The sequence below is a fragment of the Haemaphysalis longicornis genome, unplaced genomic scaffold (assembly GCF_048455015.1).
Source record: "Haemaphysalis longicornis isolate Haplotype H1 unplaced genomic scaffold, Haemaphysalis longicornis Haplotype H1 scaffold_7, whole genome shotgun sequence".
Taxonomy (NCBI): Eukaryota; Metazoa; Arthropoda; class Arachnida; order Ixodida; family Ixodidae; genus Haemaphysalis; species Haemaphysalis longicornis.
In genome coordinates, this window is record NW_027526422.1 from 124380408 (window position 1) to 124406009 (window position 25602).

General features: G+C 47.5%; 1 protein-coding gene across 1 annotated transcript in view; it reads left to right on the forward strand.

The window, feature by feature from the left end:
* The window catches only part of LOC144145041 (uncharacterized), a 44636-nt gene extending 27726 nt beyond the window's left edge, over positions 1 to 16910 (forward strand). Inside the window, exons 2-6 of the mRNA XM_077676540.1 lie at positions 1756 to 1808; positions 11012 to 11089; positions 11446 to 11490; positions 13115 to 13156; positions 16406 to 16910. Of these exons, the coding sequence (XP_077532666.1) occupies positions 1756 to 1808; positions 11012 to 11089; positions 11446 to 11490; positions 13115 to 13156; positions 16406 to 16465 (278 nt within the window). The 3' untranslated portion in view covers positions 16466 to 16910. The remainder of the gene's footprint in view (positions 1 to 1755; positions 1809 to 11011; positions 11090 to 11445; positions 11491 to 13114; positions 13157 to 16405) is intronic.
* The last annotated feature ends 8692 nt before the right edge of the window (positions 16911 to 25602 follow it).

Below are 25602 nucleotides of genomic sequence, written 5' to 3' on the forward strand. Positions count from 1 at the left end.
ACAAGTTCTTAGGTGTGGTGTTTGATCACAAACTCACATTCATTCCCCACATCAAGGAACTTAAAAATAAATGTCTCAAAACAATGAATATACTTAAGGTTCTCTCCCACCAATCCTATGGTTCCGACAAAGAACTCTTGCTTCGCTTGTATACTGATTTGGTTGGGTCTCGTTTGGACTATGGCAGTGTGGTGTATGGGTCGGCGACTAAGACAGCCTTGCGAATTCTTGACCCAGTTCTACACCTGGGCCTTCGTCTTTCGTCGGGTGCTTTTCGCACTAGCCCTGCTGAGAGGCTTTATGTTGAGTGCAATAAGTGGAGCCTTGAGAACCAACGAACATACATGGACTTGCTTTATGCTTTTAAAATTTCATCGCTGAATAATCATCCTTTTTATCCTGTCTTTAACGACACATCCACATCTCTGCTCTTTGTAAATCGCCCATCCGTTCCTCTGCCCTTTTCACTTAGAGTGAAAGAGCGAGCCTCGGATCTTAGTGCTTTGTTTTTGGATGTGTACAGGTCATCCCTTTCAAACAGTTTACCGCCTTGGCAAGTTCGTCCTGTGTCGTGCGACCTTTCTTTTATGAAACTTGACAAAAATCGGGTACCGCAGGCTGCAATACTGCAGCACTTTCTCTCTCTGCAGTTTAAATACCCACTTGCAGAATTTTACAGTGACGCGTCTAAAACCTCCACTATGGTCTCCTGCGCTGCTCATGGTTCGAATTTCTGTGCAGCCAGAACCATGAGCGTCCACACGACAATTTTTTCAGCAGAGGCGTATGGGATTTTGCTGATTGTACGGCACATACTTGAAAATCAAATTCCAAAGTCTATCTACACAGATTCCTTCAGTGTTGTTCGCGCACTGTCATCGCATACACCCCCCAAAAACCACATAGTTAATCTTGTATTTAACACTATCATGTCTGTGTATGCAAAGAAGCATCAGCTGCTCCTCTGCTGGGTTCCAGGACACGCTGGGATCGCTGGGAATGAGTTGGAAGACGAGAGGGCTGCTGCTGCTGCACTCAGGAACACTGTAGACATAACAACCGTACCCTACACAGACCTCAAGCCACACATAAGACAACACCTGCGGAGAACATGGCAAACACACTGGGACGAACAGACAGACAACAAACTACACGTAATAAAGCCACACTTGGGACCGTACACAGCTGACTCACGCAACAGACACACGGAAGTCGCCTTGGGTAGGCTGCGGATAGGGCACACCCATGCGACGCACTCGTATCTGCTGACGGGATCTTCTAGACCCCAGTGCAGCAGGTGCGGAGATGCCCTATCCGTGGTGCACATACTAATCACATGCAAGGCACTTCACACAACACGACGGAAACACTTCCCACAGCTATACAGACTACACGTCACACCACACCCAGCGTTTTTCCTCTCTGATGATCCCATGTTTTCTATCAAGTGCGTTTTTAAATATTTAGAAGAAGTTCAATTTTTAGACCTCATTTCATACCACGCGTGATCACTCCCTGGCCCTATACACCAGCCATGCTCATTGTCGTTTTGTGATTTTACTTTTGTTTTTGCTGACTGTTCGTAGTGTTTAAGGTTTCACCCCTCATATATGACTATTGTTTTGGCGCTCTTTGTCCTAGTTGGCCTTGCGCCATAAACATCCAACCATCATCATCATTTTGTATGCATTCATGTTATTTAGGCTTCCATCATGAGTTCATGCAGTGTTCTGACTCTCTTCTTTTCCATTCCAGATACCAAAACCTGCTTGGAGAACATACCATTGGACACAGACTCCGTCACTTGCGTACGTTACAAGTGTGGCAGCGTCACAGAAAGCAATCTCACTTAGCCTGCGTATTCAGTGGTCCCCATCTTAAGTCTGTTTCACTGGCAGTTGCGCTAGCAAGAGCAATTGGGTGTACTGGTGGCAGACGTAGTGCTCCTAATCATGCCCGAAAACTAGAGCGAAAAGTGTGTTTCTCCACAGTTTATGATGCATTAATATGAGCTTCTGATGCCATAAACCGGAAAAAATATTTGCCTAAATATATGAGGGAACGCAGCATAACGGGGGAACATACACGTTTGAAGACATCCCGCAAAGGTAAGGAACTCGATGGGATAATTCTTAACTACGCCTAAAGTTACAGAATACAGGAAGCTTGTGAGGACACACGGAACGAAAAGGACAGTACGAGCGCCGACGCGTTCCTGGGGTCCCTTTGTGCCTTCGCGTCCTGCTTCTATTTTGCGATCCTGACGCCAGAATTAAAAATCCTCAAGCAGAACAAACTACTCCAATTTAACAGAGATGAGGTTTAGCAACTCCTTCATTCTTGCGTTCCACAAAACTCAGTAAAACGAAACAGAAAGGAAATCACCGGCATTGGCAGGATTCGAACCTGTGCCTGGTAAATCAACGGAGTGAGATTCAGTCGTGTTAGCCACTCGGCTACGAGCGTTTCTTTTATTGCCTAAGACAAAACACTGACAAAGAAAGGGGGGGCCGGGGAACGAACCATGGTGGTTGATTGTCTTAAACACCCTTGCCATGCGCTTTTAGCTGGAAGTTATTTGTGCCCTTTCATCGCTGTAAGTTCATAGATTACTGACAGCAATTCATCATCGCAACCTTGCTTAATGAACACTTCGCAAAATTTAGGAACATTTTCCAGAAAATACGAGCACATTGAACGCGCCTCTACACCCGCATTCGTACAAGCCATGCGTCTCCTCAAGATTCCGTGCAGTTCTAGGAGAAGAAACGAGTCTTACGGTGCAGTTTCAGTCACGACTGATAAGCACCAAATGCCGTAGGATGTTAGAGAAAGGTCCTTTTTAAGAGCTCGTTGTAGGACGTCCCAAAAGAAGACGGCATCTAAACAATCCACTAAAACGTGTCCTACACTTTCTGGCCTCTTGCACAAGAAGCAATGGGCACCCCATAGCAGATAAAGATCTTTGCTTTGCATCCACGTTTATCCGGTAGCGTTTCTGTGTGCAGCTTGTAAAAAAAAAGTCTCTACCCCTCCTGGTACTGGGATTTCTTTAGCTCTTTTAAAAACATACCGACGTGGGCCAGCACGGAATCGAGTTCTACACAGAGGCTCGGCCAAGAGGAATTCAGCTAAATCTTCGGACAAGATTTTGCGGAATACTGAAGACAGAAAATCGCTAGAAAAACGAACGATCAAGAAGCGGCACGCAAGAACACTTCACTAACGAAACAACTGACATTCATACGAGATCCTTTAACCATGTACACCACAAAACCAGGTGAAGCATTGGCTAACTTAATCTGCAAGAGAGCACGTCCAAAGGGTGAGCCTGGTCTTTTAAATAGGAAAAACGCGATCATAGTTGACGAATAAATAAATGGTGCAGTGCAAGTCCTACCCCTTCTAGCCGCCTAAAAAGATTGCTCCGGCTCGTCCTCTCGAACTGTCACTGCCATACAAACACTGCAAATATACGACGACATTTTTCAACATTTAACCTAGAACAATACAATGCCTGCATGGCTTACCATACATTTTTGATACAAGAAACGCATTACATGCCGTTCCTCGGGAAAAAGCGGACATAATCATACCTCCCATATTTCCGTTTGTGTGCGCATCTCGTGTGCTCTCTCGTTCCCCTAGGTCGTATTTTCTCGCTAATGCTCGAACGGGATGCCAAGATAACGCGTAGGCATCGTTGACCGCGACACTCGCTCGCAAACGCTTGGTGCTGCTGACCAAACACCATGTCAAAGACCAATGCATTTTTTAATATTAACAGAAGTGCCAGTTTTATCACAGAAATCTTGTGTGTTGCTCAAAGCATTACGAACACTTTCGCGATAAACACAGAGAAAAAGACATCATCCGCATAAGCAAATACTTTCCCATTACAGGACTCTAAGACGTATCCACTGATTACGTCACTGTTGTTAATTTTGGCGCATAAATGCTCGACGTACAAAGCGAGAACTAAGGACGACAGTGCACATACATGTTGTGGTACCCACGAATGAACTTGAACGCTTTCTGTGAGTTCCTTATTAGCGGCTATTTTAGTGGTCGAGTTAAAATATGCCATCCTAATTCCTTCAGAAATGACTTTACCAATGCCGACGTGTTTCAGAATTTTAAACAATATGTCATGGCAAACCTTATTAAAGGCTTTTCGAAGACAATCTGTAGCATTGGTGCACGCGTGAAATCCATGTCGCACTATTCAAGTATACTGCGTACAAAATGAATACTTGTGCGTAAGCTCCTCCCCTTTATGCCACACGTTTGATTTGGACCTAAGAATGTTTTTATAACAGATTGTAGTCTTTTAGCTCGTTCTTTCATGAAAATGCTGTAGTCTGTGTTTCTTAGTGTGATTTTTCTGAATCCAGTTAGTTTGCTAACTTGTTATGGGTCACCGCTTTTGGGTATAAGTATCATGTGGCCTTAAAAGGAGGGAGGTAAACAACGCTTACTGAAAGGTTCACGGAAAACATTGCATAAGAGGACTGCCAGGTCTGACTTGAAGGCTTCATAAAAGGCTGTTTCCGGTACGCTTCCGGTTCACACAGCGATCGGACGTGGTGATGGCTGGCTCTGAGCCGGGTGCTTCTGCGGGTATTTCAGCCGTGGCGACAGGTCTTCTCATGCGCCTTCGGGCTGCAAGTGCTTACTTCCGACATTGCGTTCAGGTGATTCATTGAAGACATGTTTGATTCTGCATTGCTATCTTGGTGGAAGGCCTTAGAGGATTGGAGACTTTCGCTCGCCACTGAGTTTTGCATGCTGAAGGATATTGGAGGTACCGGTCCTTTCCAAATGGGCCGTGTCCGGCTCCTTAAGCTGCGCACCCAAGAAGCAACGCAACGTCTGATAACCGCCGGAGGAATTCAGGTCAAGGGGCGTTTCTGCACGGTCATCGACCCCGCCCACCAGGAATTGACAGAGTGCATTGGGTGCCATTTCATTTACCAGACCAGGCTGCGCACAGAACTTTCACTGATTTCGGAGACGTCAAGGACGTGCGTCAAGACGCCTGGGCATCGGTGGATTTTGAATCAGCCGAGTAGATGACGAGGTTGGTGCGTCTTACCCTAGGTGAGAACCTATCGCCTCACGAGCTCCCACACCTGTTTCAGTTTTAAGGGGGCCCCGTGCTTGTTGTCGCGCCTGGGCGTGCGCCTGTTGGCCTGCGTTGTCGTAGGAGGGGCCATATTAAGAAGGACTGCAGAGTTCCGAAGTTCACCCAGTGCCGCTCGTTCGGACAGGAAGCGCGCGACTGCGTGCGCACCTACGCTGACGTCACTGACGCTGACCCCGACGTTGTGGACGTCGAGGCATCGGAGGAGGCGGCAACGGCGGCCTCAACTTCAACAGTGACCGTCGCGCAAGGCAACAAGGAGCTGCGAAAAGCGGAGGACGCAACTATGCCCCCTCCGACACAGCCCGATAAAGTACAGTGCTCGGCGATTGAAACGCGACACTCGGTGAGCGTGGCTGCCGGCGCTTGTTCCGCCCATGGAGGAAAAAAAGTTTAGGAAGAAGCATCACGTGACAATCGTGAAGCCTAACCATAAAAAATAAAAAGAAAAACTCGTGGGAGATGCACCCCTCACGTGACAGGCAAGCGGTAGTTCTTGGCGCCTCATGCGGCCGCCCGCCCGCCCACGCTGCGTGCGTCGTTCCGTTCCGTTCGGCTTCCGGACCGTCCAGGTATTCGGGTTTCGGCGACGAGTCCCCGTCCGGTCGTTGCGCGCAGCGCTGCCTGCAACCCGAAACGCGCCGCGGGCTGATCGTGCAGTCAAAGCGGTTGGACGGGAGAGACAGAAAACGTCTTTATTTATTGAGCTTTGGGATCCGTCCAAGTTCACGCCACAGTCGAGTGTTGTGTGCCGCCGCTGTGCAGAAGTGGAGATGACAGAGTACGACATCCGTGCCTTACATTTTATTTCACAAAACACACATCACTTTCTTGGTTCTGGTCATTTTAGCCTTTCACCGCCCAGGCGTAATTTAGCATTCGTTACCCATATATCTATCGCACGGATTGAGCAGTCCTTGGTCTACCAGCCCGCGTACTGCCTGCGACGCGAGGCGGAAAATGATCCGTTCTTCCTGCGCCCGCACCCAACCTCAGTGCTTCTGCACCTTTTGTTTTCTAATGCACTGAAGGAGACAGCAACGCAACATAGACGTCACCACGACAATTGTGGCACGTACAGCGAGCCACCATTCCAGATCACCGATGAGGCGAGCGTATGCAAATGTGCACGCATGCAAAACCAAAGCTTTTCGCACCACCTCTCAGCTGACAGGACACTTGTTACAGGGCTACGATGTAAAGGGAAGGTGGCGCGATAACTCCCAGCAGAATTCCAAACGCAATCGTCAAAGCACACCTGGCAAACACCACGCACTCGTGAGCCGCTCCATGCTTGTGAATGTTTACAGCGGCGCGTTCGAGCAAAGCCGGTCGTGGTTCCAGCGGTAAGCGTCAAATTCGGCTCGCAGCTCGTGAAGGTGCTTCCTGAGCATAGGTTCTGCGTCTTGTGTCGCTTTAACAGCGACAGTACTTCCACGATACGAGGCGACAGTACTTCCACGAACTCACGGCTCAAATCGAATGGCGGTCGGGGCGCAAATCGGATGTCACTCAGGGCGCAACTTCGATGTCATTTCGAGTCCCCGTACTCCGCACCCTCGCCATCATCCATAAAGTAGCGATGGTGCCATTTTTAAAGGCGGCCTTCGTGGCGGCAAGCATTGACAATCCTATTCACAGAGGAATACACGTGGCCTGTGATTCTCGCAATCTCTTCCTGCGATACCCCTCTGTCACACATTGTGACAATTTGAATGCCCACTGCGAGCATTATTCTGGGCATGGCTGATCAGGAATGAAGATCACAAGAATAGCTTCGCCCGTTTATAACAATCTACACAGGAACAATACCTATAAAGATGAGCGTCACCTTTTTTCGTCGAAATTATTGGTAAAGCTGGCGACAATGGGGCGCACTAAAGAATTTATTTGCACAGGCTCGAAGCTTCGAGTTATCAGCAGGCAGCCGGCAGCCCGCCGTGCGTCTTCGCCAGGGGGGGCGTGTCGAAGGACTGCTGGTGGCCTCGTTCTTTCTCTTTCACTAAGCGCGCAGTATGCCTCAAGCGCTTTGGTTATGCTCCAAAGCGGTGCGCTCGAGGCTTCCACAGCTTTGCGCGGCGCGGCACGGCGTGCAGGCGCAGAGATTTGAAGCCGTGGCATTCAGCGCCGCTATGGCACCACCAAAAACCACACCAGAGTCCTTCAATACTTCTCTGGTCATGAAACTCCCGGCCAAGTTTCTTACGGGGACAAAGGCTACCGCTAGGGGCGCAACCACAGATCGGAGGGCATCGGGCGGCCGCCGCTGCTCTGTAGCCAGACCGGCAGGCACGAACGCAGTAGCAGCATGCCCGTTCGCACCAAATTTTTTCGCCACTCACAAAATGATAAGTTCATTTAAGCGGCCTACGACACGTAAAGCGAGAGCGTACTGCTGATAAGGCGACGAGCGTCCTTCTTGATCCGTGGTCCGTTCCCTGCCAAACGCGCTCTGACCACACCCTCGGCTGCCCTCCGATCAACACCAGCGCCGCGGCGCGGCAGCGTAGGAAACTCTCCCATAGCAAGACGGCGAAGTTTCATGACCATAAAGGCATTGAAGGACTCTCACCACACACTGAAGGGCTTTCAACCGAATGCAGTGAGCACGCGTTACGCACTCCCTCGCCCTCACAATTCGTCATCTCGCTTTCGCATGCGCTCACCTGTGGCTACTCCGTGCCAGTGGTCCTACAAGCGCCCGCAGCCACGCGCTCCGAGTTCGTGTTTCAATCGCCGAGCACTGTACTATGGTGATAAAATGAAATACGAACAACGGAGCGTGTGGCTTTCAGTACATGCCGCGCATCGTGGCGCCGGGCCGCGTATGCGCAGCGCGAACACGTTACGAGAGTTTGTGGCCAACGTTGATATGGAAACACCGCCATTCGGCGTTTGAGCGTTTGGTTTGTCTTCCCACCGCGTTCCGCGCCCGCTCACGCACGCGTTATCTACTTTGTTGCTGCGATGAGTGAAAACGGCGCACGCAGATATATCCGGTTCTTCTTTATTTCGTGCTGAGCGCCCCGGCGGACGATAAAAATACGATGGTCTCTGGAAATACGCGGCATGTACTGAAAGCCACGCGCTCCGTTGATCGTATTTCTATTTATCCCGATAGTAGGTGAAAAAGGGCCCATCTCCCCGCGAGGGGGACTCGAGTAGATGCGTCGCATAGGAGGTGGGTGTATTGCGTTAACGTTTAGTGTTTGGGGAGTTGGTGGTAGTGAATGCGTTGTATCAGCAGCTTCTTGACGTAGGTTGAATGAGTCAAGGATATAAGGCGCGTTCGTAGCCTTTCATTCTCTGTCGGTTTTGTGGCGCAGTGGAAAGAGCACCATGTACCTCGCGTTCAGCCCACAGGTAGTGAATGCGTTGTATCAGCAGCTTCTTGACGTAGCTTGAATGAGTCAAGGATATAAGGCGCGTTCGTGGCCTTCCTTTCTGTGTCGGCTTTGTGGCGCAGTGGGTAGAGCACCATGTCCCTTGCGTTCCGTCCACAGGGTCGTGGGATCGAAACCAGGCGCCGGTAAGTATTATTTTTATATAGTGTAGGGGGAGGGGTGCGGACCTGTTGTTGAGAGCGAGGAGGGTAGCGTGATGCGGGAGAGGAGTGGGGGAGAGGCGCACCTGGAACGGCTGTTGCGGACGCCGAGGCACGCCGACAACGCCGGGTGACATCGTGAGTTAAAGAAATGCTCTGCATTTAAAAGATACAAACGATGCAACTAGGAACAACGGCGACGAAACTTCCAAGGTAGTGGAACTACACAACAAGGAGGACGACGCGGCTAGCCAGCAGTCGTCAAAATCGACTTTGACCCTACCAAGCGGCGGCTACCAGACCGCGGAATAAACCCAGGGAAGGGGCATCCGCAAAGCGTCCGCGTGAACTGACCGAACTGGGTGACAAACAAAAGGTTTTCCGCTTGGAACCGGCGGCCGTTTGCGGGGGTTCTTCGAGTTTGCTTTTTGTCTCGGCAACGCACAGCTTCTTGAACTCGCATTTTGGAAACGCGTGAAACAAATGTTCATGCAATATGCACGAATTACGCTGCTCACTGGAGTGCAGCCGCACGCAAAAGGGCTACTGAGGGGAGACGACGCCAGAACGGTGGTGCTGACTCATACGTCACATCCGGAAATTCGCCGCAGTAGCGACCCGTTGCGGCGACACTACGTTAGGTGCTACGTCGGCTGAAGTGGCGTGTGTTTGAACGGTTTTAATACAAGTACTGCGCGCGTGTGTAGTGCTAATTTAAGTCAGAAGAGACTTTAGTTGTATATACCACACGTTGATACAGAAATTCGGGCGGGTAAGTTTTCGTTGCAGTTGGCCTTTTAGCCGGCCTAAATTACACCAGTACTCTTTTTTTTATTTGGAACAGCTTCAAGCGTCGAGTCATGGTTACTGGGCTCGGCCACAACAGGCGCCACATTAGGACAAACCAAAGCTGTAAAGGTTTCATTGCCTGCGGTGGGTAGATTCAGATCATTACGGCATCCGCACCCGAGGCATTCCTTCACAAGAGCCCGCAACCACGCGATGACTGACTTCGACGCATTCACGTAAAGACAACGAAAAAGAACGATTAGGGCGTCCTCATTTCTCGATTTGTAATCCGCTCTTCAGCTGGCTGCCCTTTATTTTATTACGGAACCTTATTTTGCAATAATATTTTACCATTACATTTAATTACTATCATATGAACCTAGTTACTACACGCAAATGCTTCCCGGTAATCAGCGTTCTCCGTGGGTAGGGTGGACGCCGTCGTCCTGGGTGTCGTCACGTGCTCTCGGCTTTTCTCTCCCCCCCCCCCCTCGACAATACAAAAAAACTACTGATGAGAGGCTACCATATTCGCCTTAATGCTGCACAACAGTAGTCGGAACCAATTAGAAAGGCACAGAGACACCACTAAGTATACCAAAACAATCGGTGAAACTCACCAACACGCGACTAAAATGCCCTTAATTCTGATAGCGATAGCCGAAACTGCTGTACACCAAGTATATGACCGATGAAAACTCATAAGAAACATGAACAAGAACAGTTGACACCCAAGGCACTAAATAAGCGATCATGACGTGAACGTGGTTATTATTGTAAGCTGAGGGCCGGTATGCAATGGTAACTTACCCACCCAGGGTAGTCGACATTCCAACCCTAAGTAGCCACGTAGGGTCAAGAACAAATTGCTACTACGCTACAATATTGTGTCTACGCAACGCCCACGTAGCGTCATCGAGATGCACGGTTATCTTGGCACTTTCATTTTAACTGACCCGGTGCGTATGCGCTACCAGTGCGATTCCTGCTGTGGGAAGGGTTTTCGTCGAAGAACAAAATTCACTTCAATCGCCTCCTCTGTCGCCTTCCCCCTCGTAATGTTAAAGAAAAAAACCACAAAACTGCAAAAATATTTGATTGCTCGCTGCTGTAATTGATCATTCAAACCAGGAAAGCAGGTTCGCACAGCTTACGTATGCCTACCAGTTCTGTTTTCTCTTTTTTTTTCTTTGGGTCACCTCAGTATGCGCAATGTTGTAGTTTAACAATAACATAATTTTTTAGTAAGCGCTCGTCCTGTGAAAGTTTCTCCTCTGTACGGAATATAGCTTCGCGTTTTTTTATCAACATGACACCATAGCAACGTTTCCAACTATCGTTGCTTCTAGGATTCCTTTAGTCTCCCTCCTTCCCCTATCCCCCCTCTTCCGCCATTCTTCTGTCACAAAAAACTCGCATCTGCACGCACGCTGAATGCCCTTTTTCTTCACATTTTTCAGTTTTTTATTCCGAACGTATAATTCTGCAAATACAAATTTCATTTCATTTCATTAGTTTCTTTTGTTGCCGTCCAGGCGTTCAACTTATCACTGGATGGACAGCTGGATTGCCCGGCACCGCCAGCAATGTGTGCGAATGTCTCTTTAAAGCGGGTAAGCTCTACATCTACATTCACATGAAACCTTACGGTGTTTTCCCGTGTATCACGGCGATTTAGAAGGCTCCACAACGGCAACTATTGTTGCCTTTTACTGGGTGTCTTAATCATTGCTTCTGGCATGCTCTTACTTTTACGAAAAAAACAAAACATTTTAACGTCAACCTATCATGAATGCCGGATAACTTGCAAAAGAAGTGCGAATTCGTACCGCAGCTCTTCGTGCACACAAATTTCCTGGTAATTATTTATCTCAAGAAAATCTTACCAGACTTGTTCAAGCACCCCTATATCCTCTTTCCGACATTCCATATGTCGCACCACAAGCTGTGCTGATCCTTGTTGTTTCAGATCCTGTATGTCCATCTTTGGTTAAAAGGGAGCAAAAAGTTCCAGGTAGGTAAGGGAAACGGTTACCTCTTTCCTGCAATATTTTAACCAGTTGTTGGCCATGAATGGTTATAAATAATGCTTAGCCCCAGTCTTTATTCTTTTGGGAACACCGGCGTTCTTCCTCCAGTAATCATCCAAGGTTGTAATTTCTTGTTTTGTTCCGACGAATATTTTATATTTACTGTTACCGACTGCTTTCATCATCGTATGAATTTGACACCTCATTGTACCACGCCATTCTTGCGAAGCTTGAGCTCGTAATAGCTGTTTGAATCTAAACAGCTAGGAAGGGCCCGAACGACAAAGAAGGGCCCGAATGTGTGTTTTGAGTTGTGGCCGCGACGGCGTGTGTCTGCGGGGTGTTGCTGAATTCGTGCGGGAATATCATAGTTTAACTTTTCGAAGTGCAACGCGGTGTATGCGGTCTGACTGATTGAATGCACTTCGTTGAAATAAAGATGAGGCAAAAAGGAGGAGTATGCGGTCAAGCGCGGAGCATGGCGCCATCCGTCGTTCGGCAGATAAACTGGCGTGGTTGACAGGGCAGCGAGACATCCGGAAATTAATTTGCGAATTACTGTAATTACAGACGCTATTTATTTGGTACAACTTCTAATTAGGACTACTTCGGGCTTAGCTACGCTGAATGCCTGGTTTACAGAACGGGTGACCAGGTGCAACGTCGATGATAGACAGTGGAAGATAATTATGGTGGAAAGAAACGCCGCCATTCTAGCACTGGTTAAGCAAAGATAACATGCACGTGGAATACCGCACGCCTGGCGAGACGGACACCAGCCAGTTGGGAAGGCGGGCATAAAACGATGGCGTCAATGCTAGGCCCATTTCCTGTACTTTGTAAGAATGACGTAACACAGTCGAACGAAATGACGTCTGTGTCTGTGCGACCACAAGAAAGCCTAAGTAAGGTCCACAGGTACAATGGAGACGTTGCTGTGCGTAATACAATCGCCTGATACTTTGCCAGAAATTTTGTGGTGCCAATGTTTCAAAAGAAACCCGCGTTTACTGATTCTCCTTCGTCTTTCAACCACATAAATTTTGTGGCCCATGTACCAGAAACAGACTCCCAACACACGGTCACAAACTTTGTATTCAGCGCGGCAATATATGCAGCGGGACCTGATTAGAGAGAGAGAGAGAGAGAGAGATGATCGAGACTAACCGTTTAATGGGGCTCCAGGAAAGGTTTCAGAAAGACGTCCTCGCTCCGTGACGCTGTGAGACTGGGCCGCGGCGACAGCTCTTCCAATCAGACGCAGCTTATCCTTCAGGCCGCAACAGTCCAAGGCTCTCCCAAAACTCCGTGAAAAGGTGGAGGCGAGGAGTGGAAGGGTAGGTTTGTTGCAGCCACCTACTTTGAGAAAATTGTGTTAGGTTGAAGAAGTGCAATCTGGTGTGGTGATAGAAGGTATCAACCTGCAGGGCACGGAATAGCCTTTCTTGGTCGTTGCTTAGCAATTTGTATGCGGAGGGATCAATTCTGCGGGGAAGCTTATAGTCGTGTAAATTCTTGACAGAAGACTACAGGTAGCAGGTGTTCGGGCTCAGCTTTATCAACGCTGGCTCGGCGGGTAAAACATGAAAAACCTTGTATCATACGCAGGGTTCCTGTGCCTTCAGACCGGTATTCTACCAGTGGATGTTGGTAAGAAACATCATGTCGTGTGATGCTGCTTATAACACAACGCAGGAACGTTGCATCATACGTTGCATCATATCGTGTGATGCTGCTTATAACACAACGTTCTTGCAGGAACGTTGCATCTTGATCCATTGACGTGAACAGTTAGTCGTTTCGTCGCATAACCTCACTTTCCAGTGATTGACGCCAAAACGTAATAACCCAAGCAAAGCCCAACCATACTCGTGCATCTGGTTTATGCACGGCCAGTTCAAGCAGAATGTGTTGCCTCATCGCAGAAAATGATCAAGAAAACACATCAGCATGACGAAACCCACGCTGCTCAAACTACATGAAAGTAAAGTTTCAAATGGTACAGCGACATCGGAGGTAGTGAGGACGAAAGCAATGCTCCACAAGAATTAGGCGCAAATTGGTAAATTTTATAAAGTAGAAATGACTCAAAATAAATTATGTATATAAACAAATTGACAAAAGGGGTCGGCATTTGTAAACAGACATCAAGGAAAGATACGTAGTAATGGCACTACCGTCAATTTCAACAAGCATTTCAATTGTTCGTTGCTTTCTTCTGGCCTATCTTATCAAACAAGCAATGTACGTGGTTCATTGGCAAGGTGTCAGAAACATTTTACGACTTAATACTGACGAGTTAATTTTGTACTTGTAAAAGGTGAAATTCTCTATATTCTCTAAGCTATTCACCCAGCGCCACCTTTAAAACCCAAGTGTTCTGAAGAATTTTTCTGAAGCAAAACGTTTCTGAAGACCGACGTTGTGCTTGGCTGTATTTAGGCCTATTTTTCTTCAGGTGCCAAAGCGTCGTTATTGACGGCGAGTATTCAAACCCCCGTGTAGTTCGTTCCGCTGTACCGCAGGGGTCCTTGCTTGGTCCTCTTTTCTTCATAATTTATGTCAATGATATCACGAACGGCATACCGGTAAAAATGAAATTGTTTGCCGATGACTGCGTGCTTTATCAGAAAATACAAAATTCTCCTGACCAAGCTCTTATAAATTCGGAACTAGACAAGCTAGCTTGGGAGTAATAATTGCCTCAGTTTTGCGATGGAACGATCTGTCACGTACATAAAAAACAAAGTATTGCGTACCTTCGGACATGTCAGAAGGACATCGAAAACGTCTGCAAAAGAACTCAAACTACTAGCCTACAAAACCTATTTCCGACCAATATTAGAATATGCCTCAGTGGTCTGGGATCCTCACACGCAGGTCAATATCGCTAAATTAGAAAGCATACAACGGAAAGTTGGCGCATATCACCCACTGTGCTTTTAAAAACCACCCAGTTAAATACTTACAGTACAGACGGTATTATGACAGGCAAAAACGTCCGTACCTAATTTTTCATGACGAAACAGCCATAGATAAAAATACGTGCATGAAACCAGTGGTTGCCCGTTGCACATGCTCACAACACTAAAAAACTAAGCCTTCTCTTGCAGAACGGATGCATTTAAAAATTCTTTCTTTCAGAGGACCATTCGTGAGTGGAATAGGCTAAGAGCAGACATTGTGGAATGTGCGTCGCTTCAATCTTTTGTATCAGCGTTAAAAACTAACTCATGATTTACAACTAGATTGTTCCTGCACTATCATGCGCTACGCGCACGGCGTCGCAACGCCTACTGCTCGTACTGCGCCGGTTGCTAAAATGCTATTTCAAAAGCGATTAATGTGGTCAGTGTGTTATGTTGTCGTTGAATGCAACGACGCATTTATTCTTGTTTATCTCTGTGTTATGCAGTCCTGTTGTAAAATTTTGCTCCTCCACGGCTTGATTTTGTATGAGGTGTTGTATGGTTCGCTAGCAGTACCCCAGTGAACAGCTTTCACATGCATGTTCCTCTATGCTGTGTCATCTGTATATTGTATCGCTCACTCCTGCCAAGGACCTTGTTTCAAAGGTCGGCAGTATTACAGAAATAAATAACAAAATAAATTTAAAGAAGGTCCGGAGCAGCACACTCACTCGGTCTATTGACACCATGTGGAATGCCCTTTAAAATAGAATAGAAACTACTTCTTAGATACTATCCTTAAGAAATTTCAATATTATAGCTGATATTTTTTTAGAGCACTAAACTAGCCTAAAAACATCGAAGACCAGATGAACCCATTCAGACGGTTTATTGGCATCATTACATTTTTTTACAATATCGAGAATTTGTTTGTTTCCATGTTAATAAGAAATAAAATATTTGTCTTTTCTGCAATACCATCTGAGTCTACACCATCCCAAATACCAGACAGCGCCGGCCACACGACTGTTTTGTTCCAGGCGTTCTTCTTTCTTGCTTTTTTACAACTGTTGCGCGTCGCGAGTTACGCTTAGGAAACATCAACGGGCAATAAAAAACCAAGGCTTATCGTCATCGTCATCATCAGCCTACTCAGGCCCACTGCAGGGCGATGACCTCTCCAATGGACTTCCACCACCTGCTGTGCTGCACCGCTCGAGTCCAGTGTTGACCACCTAATTTCCCTATTTCACCCTTCCATCGTGTTATTGGCCCTCCCGTTCTCTAGACCCATCTCTAATTGTCCACCGGTTGTCGGTTCATCGCACTACATTGACAGCACAAGTTCATTTCTTTTTCTTTACTTCAACTATGATACCATCTACTCGGGTTTGTTCTCTGATGCATGAAGCTCGTTTCCTGTTTCTAAGTGTTACTCCCATCATTATTCGTTTCATGGGCTGTTCAGCCGATTTAAGTTGGCTTTGGCTTCCCGTTGTTTAGTAAGGCGCCAAGTTTCAGCTCCGTATGTCATCAGATGCAGTATGCACTAATTGCATATTCTTCTCTTGAGTAAGAGAAAGTAGGAGGAGGAGGAAGTGGTTGTTGGGGGTGGGGGAAGGGGAGATAGAGGCCGGTAACTGTCTGGCGTTTCGCCGACACCTCAACCGGCCGATTGAGTAAGAGAAAGTAGCTTGCTTTTCATTGTTTGGGAGTGCTTGCAGAGTGCTCCCCTGCCCATGCCTATTCTGCGCCGAAGCTGCTGTTATGCAAAACTGGTGTTTTGCAAAAATTGGTAGACGTTTTCATTGTGCCTCAAACTACGTAGCCCACCGGTAAATGCGAAGGGTTTTCATATGTTGAGAAATTTGTATGGTACGTCATGCCAGTCAACCAAAGACAATCACACGCTGCCACTCAAGCATCGCTGAGATTTATTTCAGTGCGTTATAGTGGCTCTCACAAATTGCCTCGTTCTTCCTCCGTTTAGCCCTGCTGGATGAAGCTCAGACCGCCAAGGGACGATCGACCGTACCTGCTTCGAGGATAGGAGCTGATGGCAAGATTATAACCGCCAGCACGTTTATCCCGTGCTTCTGAAACTGGATGCAAAACGAGAAATTCCCATAGGAGCAACTTCTGAGAATTGCACATTAATTTGCCAAATTTTAATGGCGCCACCCTAGCAAATGGTGTAGCAAAAGAAGTTACCAATACATGGCCGATGGTGCAAAACTCTGATCATTGTGCTGTCATGTCCACGAGCAGAATAAACTTGAACCACCTTTAATAAGCTCGCTAAATAAACAATGCAATTACGAATAAGCTGGCAAGAACAATTTACGCCTATGATCCAGTTTCCCAAAGGTTTCTTTCAGCTATGTCGTTTTGCCTACGCACAATAATCTCTTGTTTTCAGATATCTCCCCTTCTATCTACGTTCTTTGCAGCTATATGGACTGTAGGTGGACAGCTGGTTCAATGGTCCAGTTAGAAATAAAAAATATTTTCACATGGGACATAAGATTCAAAGGTGACAATGATGATGATTGATCGTTGGGTTTTTATGCCGCAAGGCCGACTACGGGCAAAGAGTGGCAAGCAAAAGTTGTTTTATGAGGACGAGGTTATGGTAAGTGTAAAACATTCAACTAAAAATATACGTGAAATGACATAAAGGACAATTTAGATGACTGGTGTAGACGGCCAGGGTGTCAATATGCATTGTAAGTAATGAGATTTAAAAAGTTGACATCGCTAAGAAACTTAAAAGTTCGCTTGTGGGTGATTATGCAGTAGTCCCCTAAAAAGTACGATGGGTGTAGTGGAATGTGTTGTCTGTATAGTTGTGAGAAGTGCCTGTGTCGTGTTGTTTCTAGTGCCTTGCATGAGGATGTGGATCACGGATAGGGCCTTTCCGCATCTGCTGCACAGAGCTCTTGGAGATCCAGTGAGAAGGTGCGAGTGCGTTGCATGTGTGTGCCCTATCCGCAATCTAGCCAAGGCGACTTCTGTGTATCTATTGCGTGTGTCGCTGGTGAATGGTCCCAAGTGTGGTTTTATCACGTGTAACTTGTCTGTTTGTTCACTCCGGTGTGTTTGCCATGTTTTGCGAAGTTGTTGTCTGCTGTGTGGCTTCACGTCGGTGTAGGGTAATGTGGTTATGTCTACTGTATTCAAGAGTTTAGCAGCACCAGCCATTCGATCCGCGGCTTCGTTCCCGGCTATACCACAGTGGCCAGGGACCCAGAAAAGGACCAGTTCAAATTTGTGGACATACACAGACATAATACCTTGGGGATAAGATTGACAACCTGGTTTTTCGAAGACTTTGTTGACGACAATGCACGCACAACACTGAGGGAATCTCTACAGATAATGGATTGTGGAATGTGGCTTTGAAGTATAGGATTAACAACAAGTACACCATAAGCCTCTGCCGTAAAGATACTAGTATTACTATTCAGAGTTTTAGTGACATTATGATGATGGTTGCATTTTAGTGGCGCAAGGCCAACTAGGGCAAAGCGCGCCAAACACAGATGGTTAGTTACCACAGATTAGAGGTGAACACTATTAAATTGAATAGAAACAAAGTAAAAACAAATAAAGACAATGGATATGGCTGGTGTATAAGGCCAGGTTGTGATTATGCATTATACAATATGAGATTCAGAAATTTAACTTCAGATAAATACTTCAAAACACATTTGACAGAAAACATTGGTTCATCTCCTAAGAAGTGCGATGGGTGGAGTGGGATTTGTCGTTTGTACATTTCTGGAAAGTGTTCGCGTCGTGTGGCGTGAAGTGCCTTGCATGTGATTAGTATGTGAACTACGGATAGGCCCTCTCCACACCTGCCGCACAGGGGTCTCAAATCCCCAGTGAGCTAGTGTGAATGTGTCACTGTAAGTGTTACATAAGTGCGGCCTATCCGTAGCCTGCCTAAGGCTACTTCCGTGTGTCTGTCTTGTTTGTCTGTTATGTATCTAACTAAGCGTAGCTTTATAGTGTAGAATTTGTTCTCCGTTTGTGTGTCCCCTGTTTCCTGCCAAGATTTGATGATGATGGTTGGATGTTAATGGCGCAAGGCCAACTGGGGCAAAGAGCGCCAAACAGTGGTTAAATATGAGAGGCGAGAACGTAAACACTAAAATCAGTAAGCAAGAACAAAAGTAAAATCAATAAAAGAAAGTGAGGATGGCTGGTGTGTAAGGCCAGGTTGTGATCATGCGTGGTATGAAATTAAGTTTATGAATTTATCTTCTGCTAAATATTTAAAAACGCGCTTGACAGAAAATGTAGGAAAGGAAAGGAAAGGAAAAACGCTGGATGTAACGGGATGTGTTGTCAGTAAAATTGGGTGAAGTGTTTATGTCGTGTTGTGTCGAGTGCATTGCATTGGAGTAGTACTTGGATTACGGATAGCGCCTCTCCACACCCACTAGACAGGGGTCTTGGAGATCCTGTGAGCAGGTGGGAGAGTGTTATAAGAGTGTGGCCTATCCGTAACCTATCAAGGGCAACTTCATGATGATGATGGTTGGGTTTTTATGGCGCAAGGCCGACTAAGGGCAAAGAGCGCCAGAGGAAAGTTTATTTAATGAAGTGAAGTGGTTACCACAAAATGGTAGAAGGGCAACTTCAGTGTGTCTGTTGTGTGTGTCAGTGGTGTGCGGTCCCAAGAGTGGCTTTATTATGTGTAGTTTGTTGTCTGTCTGTTGATTCCAGAGTGCTTGCCATGTTTCACGAAGGTGTTGTCTGATGTGTGGTTTGAGGTCAGTGTAGGGAACTGTTGCTATGTCTGGTGTATTTGTATGTGCAGCAGCAGCGGCCATCTGATCCGCGGTCTCATTTCCCGCAATCCCAGAGTGGCCTGGAACCCAACACATGATCACCTCGAGATTTAATGCATACGCTGACATAATGGTTTTATACATTATATTAGGAACATGGTTTTTAGAAGACTTGTTGGATGATAATGCATGTACAACACTCAGTGAATCTGTGAAAATGATAGACTTGGGTATTTCATGTTGGACTATGTGGTTTAAAACAAGCAAAACTCCATGGACTTCCGCCGTAAAAATGCTGGTTTTCGAGTTCAGGGTCTTAGAGACTCTAAAATCGGGTCCGTGCGCCGCACACGACACAGTAAGGGCAGTTTTCGATGCGTCACTATAAAATTCTGCACATTGATGCTGATACTGCAGGGACAAGAAGTGCTGCAAAATAGCAGTTTGTGGTACCCTGGTTTTATCAATTTTCATGAAGGACAAGTCAGAAATACAGGATGAAGCTGCCGGGGTGGTAAAACGTCACTGAAAGAAGATGTGTAAATGTCTAAAAAGAACATATTGAAATCTGAAGCTTCCTGCCTCACTCTGAGAACGGCAAAGGAACGGACGGGCAATTTACAAACAGTGGCGATGTAGATGTATCAATAAAAACAGGTTTAAAAGGATGGTTATTCAAAGATGAAATTTTAAAAGCGTAGAGGAAGTCCATGTACGTTCGTTGGTCCTCAAGGCACCACTTATTACATTCAACATATAGACTCTGGGCCGGGCTAGTGCGGAACGCACCCGACGCAAAACGCAGGCCCAAGTGAAGTACTGGATCAAGACTTCAGGGTTGTTTTTGATGCCGACCCATACACGACACTGCCGTAGTCTAACCGAGACCCGACTAACGCGGTAAAGACCTGGAGAAGCAGTTCTTTGTCTGGACCATAGGATTGGTGGGAGATGACCTTGAGAATGTTTAGTGTTTTGAGGCATTTATGTTTAAGTGCTTTGATGTGTGGGATGAACGTGAGCTTTTCATCAAATATGACACCCAAAAACTTGTGCTTCCTTTTCACAGAAATAGGTGCACGGTTAAGCGTAATCTCAGGGTCCGCATTAATCCCGCGCTTGCGGGAGAACACAACACAAGTACTTGTGGCCGGGTTTAGTTTAAACCCATTAAGGTCCGCCCAGCCAGCAAGTTTCTTAACACCTAGCTGTACTTGGCGTTCGCAAATGGACAGGTTACAGGATTTAAAAGATATTTGCACATCGTCTACATAGATGGAACAGGAAATGGTTGGCGGCAATGCCTTTTGGAGGGAGTTCATCTTGACTATAAAGAACGTGAAGTTTAGAACTCCACCTTGCGGCACACCATTTTCCTGCAAATATACATTGGAAAGTGCACTGCCAACCCTCACTCGAAAGGTTCGTTCGGCCAAATAACTACAAGGAGTGTTAATCATGTTGCCGGAGACACCAAATGACTTAAGGTCCCTGAGGATGCCGTAGCGCCAGGCTGTATCATAAGCTTTTTCAATATCGAAAAATACAGTAAGGCAGAACTGTTTATGGGCAAATGCATCTTTTATGTAGGATTCCAGTGCAACAAGTTGATCATTGGCATATCGCCCCACCCTGAAGCCTACCTGGCAGCCCTCGAGAAGACCATTGTACTCCAGAAAGTAAACGAGCCTACGGCTTATCATCCTCTCCAGCACCTTACACAGGCAGCTTGTCAGGGCGATGGGACGATAACTTGCGGGAGAAGAAGGATCCTTCCCCTCCTTCAGAAAGGCTACAACTATGGCCTCCTTCCAAGACCTTGGAAGCTGCCCCAAAAGCCATATTCTGTTGTAGAGGTGCAGGAGTGTCTCAAGAGTGTCTGCGTGTAGGTGTTGCATCGTGGTGTATGTAATGCTGTCTGCCCTTGGAGCTGCAGGCTTACAAGTGGCAAGAGCAGCCTTCAGCTCGTGAATTGAAAAAGGAGAATTGTAAGAAGTGTGGGACTTGTTGTTATCACTTGGGGACTTCTTTTCTACAGACGTTTTGTGTTTAATTAAAGTGTTTCTGTAGTGTGCTAAACTGGACACGTGTTCGAAGTGTTGTGCAAGTGTGTTAGCCTGGTCTTCCAGTGTGTCCCTTGTTGTATTAACCAGAGGCAGGCTGTGTGTCTCTTGTCCTTTTAGTTTCCGTATTCGTGTCCAGACTTTGTGTGTGTCTGTGTAAGAGTTTATGGATGTCAAGAAGGTGTGCCAACTCTCTCGTTTCGCCTCACTGCGGACACGTTTTCCAAACGCCTTGGCCCGTTTGAACCAAATAAGGTTACCGACGTGGGGTAACGACGAAGGATACCCCACGCCTTGTTCTGGGCCTCTCGCGCCCGCCTACAGTCCTCATTCCACCACGGCCTCCTCTAGTGGCGCGGGGCACCAAAGCCGTTGGGAATGGACTTTTCGGCTGCGTCGAAGATGTGCGCCGTGAAAAGTTGGGTAGCTTCTTCAACGTGTAGGTGTCCTATGGATGTGTGGTGTAGTTTGATTGTCTGTAAATGTATTCCAGTTAGCTCTTGCGTCATTGAACCTGTTTTGGGAAGATGGACTGCATGGGCCTTTACCTATATATGTTAGTGAGGTGGGGAAGTGGTCGCTACCATATGGGTCCGTGCCCACACCCCATTCAAGACATGGAAAGAAAACTGCAGAGCCAATAGCCAGGTCAATACATGAGTGTGTGTTGTGTCCTATATTAACGTACGTGGGCTTATTTTTGTTGAAAAGGCATGCTCCCGAAGATGTAAGGAATTTCTCTATCAGGCGACCTCGGGCATCTGTGCGAGCAGAGCCCCAGAGTTGTGAGCATTAAGGTCGCCTGTTAAGATGTATGGTTTAGGCAGCTGGTCGACCAGCGCCTCGAAGTCAGAGCTCGAAAGTGCAAAATCAGGACGAATGTAAACGGAGCATACCGTTATCAACCTATTAAAAATTGTTGTGCGTATTGCTACAGCCTCAATGACAGTGTTGAGAGTGATAGGGTGGCATGCTAGGGATTTCTGGGCTATTATGGCTACACCGCCCGAAGAGTGTGTGCAGCCAACCCTATCCTTTCTGAACACGATATAGCTATTTAAGAAATTTGATTGATTGGAATTTAAATGTGTTTCTTGGACACACATTAAACTTGGCTGATGAGCATGCAGAATCTCATATACGTCATCAAGATTATTCAGAAGGCCTCTGCAGTTCGATTGAACACTATTTTCTCTTCCCAATATAATGTGTTAGAGCTGCTGGAGTGTGACTATTTGCGCAAGATCTTTCGGGGCTTACACTCTTGGGAGGGGTTTCTTCAGCTTTTCTGGAGGTTTAGATGGAGGGACCCTCTCTTTCTGCTGCAAAGCAGACAGGAAAGGTCCCACATCCACCTCATCATCAGATTTGCAAGGGGTACCCGGCGTACCGGATACCCCAAACTGGCACCCTTTGCGGTGCCCTTCGTTTTGGCCGCGACCGCCGACGGCATCAGGAGCGCCCCACGTGGCACAGGCGGTGCGGCGGAGGTGGGAACTGTTGCGGTTTCCTCTGTCTCCATCTCCTCTGGGCCCTCGCGTATGCTTCGGGCCGGTGGAGAGGAGGAAACAGAGGGTGCAGCAGCATCTCCAACGGACGTGGATGCCACCACAGCCGGCGGTGCAGTGGCGGGTTGGGCTGCCCGAGGCAACCCAGGGGGGTGTGGGGGCGGGTCCAGGCCCGACTCGCGGTACTGGGTTCCCGCCGAAACCAGACGCCTCTCCGCCCCCCGGCGAGCTGCGTCGGCGTACCTCCCCAGGGAGAACGAGGCGTACCTCTTTCGCGCCTCTGGGAAGGTGATGTTCTCAGTGACTTTTACCTTGATAATCTTCTCCTCCTGGTTGAACTTCTCACATTTTCGAGAGTAGGCGGCATGGGGTCTCTGGCAGTTGGCGCAGGTGAGGGCTGAAGGAGGACAATTGTCAGATGAGTGATCATGCTGGGCGCACTTTGCGAAGGTCAGACAGCCACGGCAAGAGTTGGTTCCGTGCCAGAACTGCTTGCACTAAAGGAGCGGCAGGGGTTAGGGATGTATGGCCGAACCGAACATCGAGTGTATCCTACGTGAATGAATTCTGGTAGTGTTGATCGATCAAATGTCAAGATCAGATGTTTAGTAGAAATTTCTTTGTCTTCTCTGCGTATCGTTATGCGCCTCACAGCTGTTTTTTTTTTTTATTTTAGGGTTTAACGCGCCGACGCAACGCAGGCGATGAGGCGCGCCGTAGTGGAGGGCTCCGGATTAATTTTGACCACCTGGGGATCTTTAACGTGCGCCGAAATCTCGTACACACGGGCGTTTTTGCTTTTCGCCTCCATCAGAAAAGCGGCCGCCGCGGCCGGGAATCGAACCCGCGACCTCGTGCTCAGCAGCGCAACGCCTTAGCCACTGAGCCACCGCGGCGGGTGCCTCACAGCTGTTACGCCCTGACTTTTCATGCCCTCCAGCAGATCGGTTTCGGTTCCAGTCATGAGGCCAGGATCTGAGATCATGCCCTGTTAGCTGTTAAGGCTTCGATGGGGCGTGACCGTGATGTCAAGATCTCCAATGCGTGTCTGGCTCAGATGTGTTGCCTGCTGCTGGTTACTGACTTAGACCAACAGTTCTCCCGTTCTCTGTTTCTTTGCTTTGTAGGATTTTCCTATTATACCTTCTATGAACTTTGTGATCAAGACGGACGGAGAGGCAACAGGCTTTCTTTTTAAACAGAATGAATGATCAGGAAGCGGGGATAGTTGGCTGGCTTTGGGATTGAGATTGTTGGTAAAGACGGAAATGATACTTCGGTGCGGTCCCTTGTCAGAAACCGATCACGTTTGGAGGGGGGTTTGAAAATACCATACAGCATGTATAGAAGCAGGGGACGGGGGTACTTTCTTCCACAGCCTTACCCTGATAGCTGAGGAGGTCCCAGAGCTACCTGCCTGGTAAACAGACAGAGAGCCCATCCACCGGAGCTTGACCTGGGCTCCGACGGCCATCGTTTGAGGTTTCTACCCTTCACCTTTAAACACATAACCACGGTAGGTTACAGCTTATGTGGGGGGCTCAGGGTCCGAGGTGTCGCCAACACCGTCACCAAGATTACTCAAGGTGCCCCGTGCGGGGGAACGCGGCATGGCCTATGCGTATTCAGCACTCTACCACCCGCAGGCTAACGGCCAGGTGGAAAGGTTCAATCGGGTACTCAGAGTACATTCAAGTCTGCACACGAGAACGTCGGCCTTTCAAGGAAGCTATCACCGAGTACCTGGGAGTTTACTGTTTCACGCCACATGCCACCACAGGAGTAAAGCCTCCCGTCCTTCTTCATGGCCGTCATCCCAGAACAAAACTTGATCTTGTGGGAGCGCCAGGCAAACAATTTTTTTAATATCCTCAGGCTGCGATGAAATCCTTCCGCAGCAGAGTAGCACAAAAGCAACAAGCAAGACCTACACTGATCGTCGACGAGCTGCGAAGCATTCTCCGCTAGCAGCAGGTCAACTGGTTCGCGGAAAGTTGCCAGCTCACCTGCCTAAGGGCGCTTTAAGCTACTCAAGTCCATTCACCATGGTTGACCAATGCGGCGAACACACCTACAAACTTGACAATTAACGGCCGCACCTGGAATCGGAATCGGCTGGTACCCTGCCCTCGACCAGTTACACCACCTCCATTTGCAAGAACCTGTTCGCCTGAAGCATTAACACCGCTTGGCGAGCCTCAGCAGGAAAACGATCAACAACCTCTACAGTCATCTGCTCCGACACCAGTTTAAAGGGACGTTCCAGAACTGAGGCGTTCGACAAGGCAAACAAGACCGCCATCGTGATTTAAAGACTATCAGAAACACGAAGTCCTTAATAGTTCCAGATGTTGTTTATTTGTTAGTGACTCTTTGTGAGGGGGAATATGTTGTATTGAACAGTTGTGTTTATGTAATCTAGGCGGCGCTAGGCAAGCGCGTGATGACGTCAGCTGACACAAGCATTGTATATACTCATCAGGGACTAATAAAAAATCAGTGTTGTTCGGGGCACGGCGGATGCGGTTTAATTCGAGGTGCCTCCGGCGTAGTCTGGCAGGGCATGCAAGGCGATACAACAAAGAGAAATATTTTCATGAAAAGGATGAACACATGGTGCTCATTCACAAACAGCATGACCTCCTCAAGAGAGTGTCGTCACCCGTCCCTTCTAGGCAGTGCTCAAGAATTCATTACTCTTGCACTAAGAAACAAGGAGATGGGGCAGACTGAAAGTGGTAATGTGCTCCTTAAAGAAGCAGACATGACTCTTCCAAAGGTGATGATGCGTATTGAGGAAATCGATGCAATCGTCTT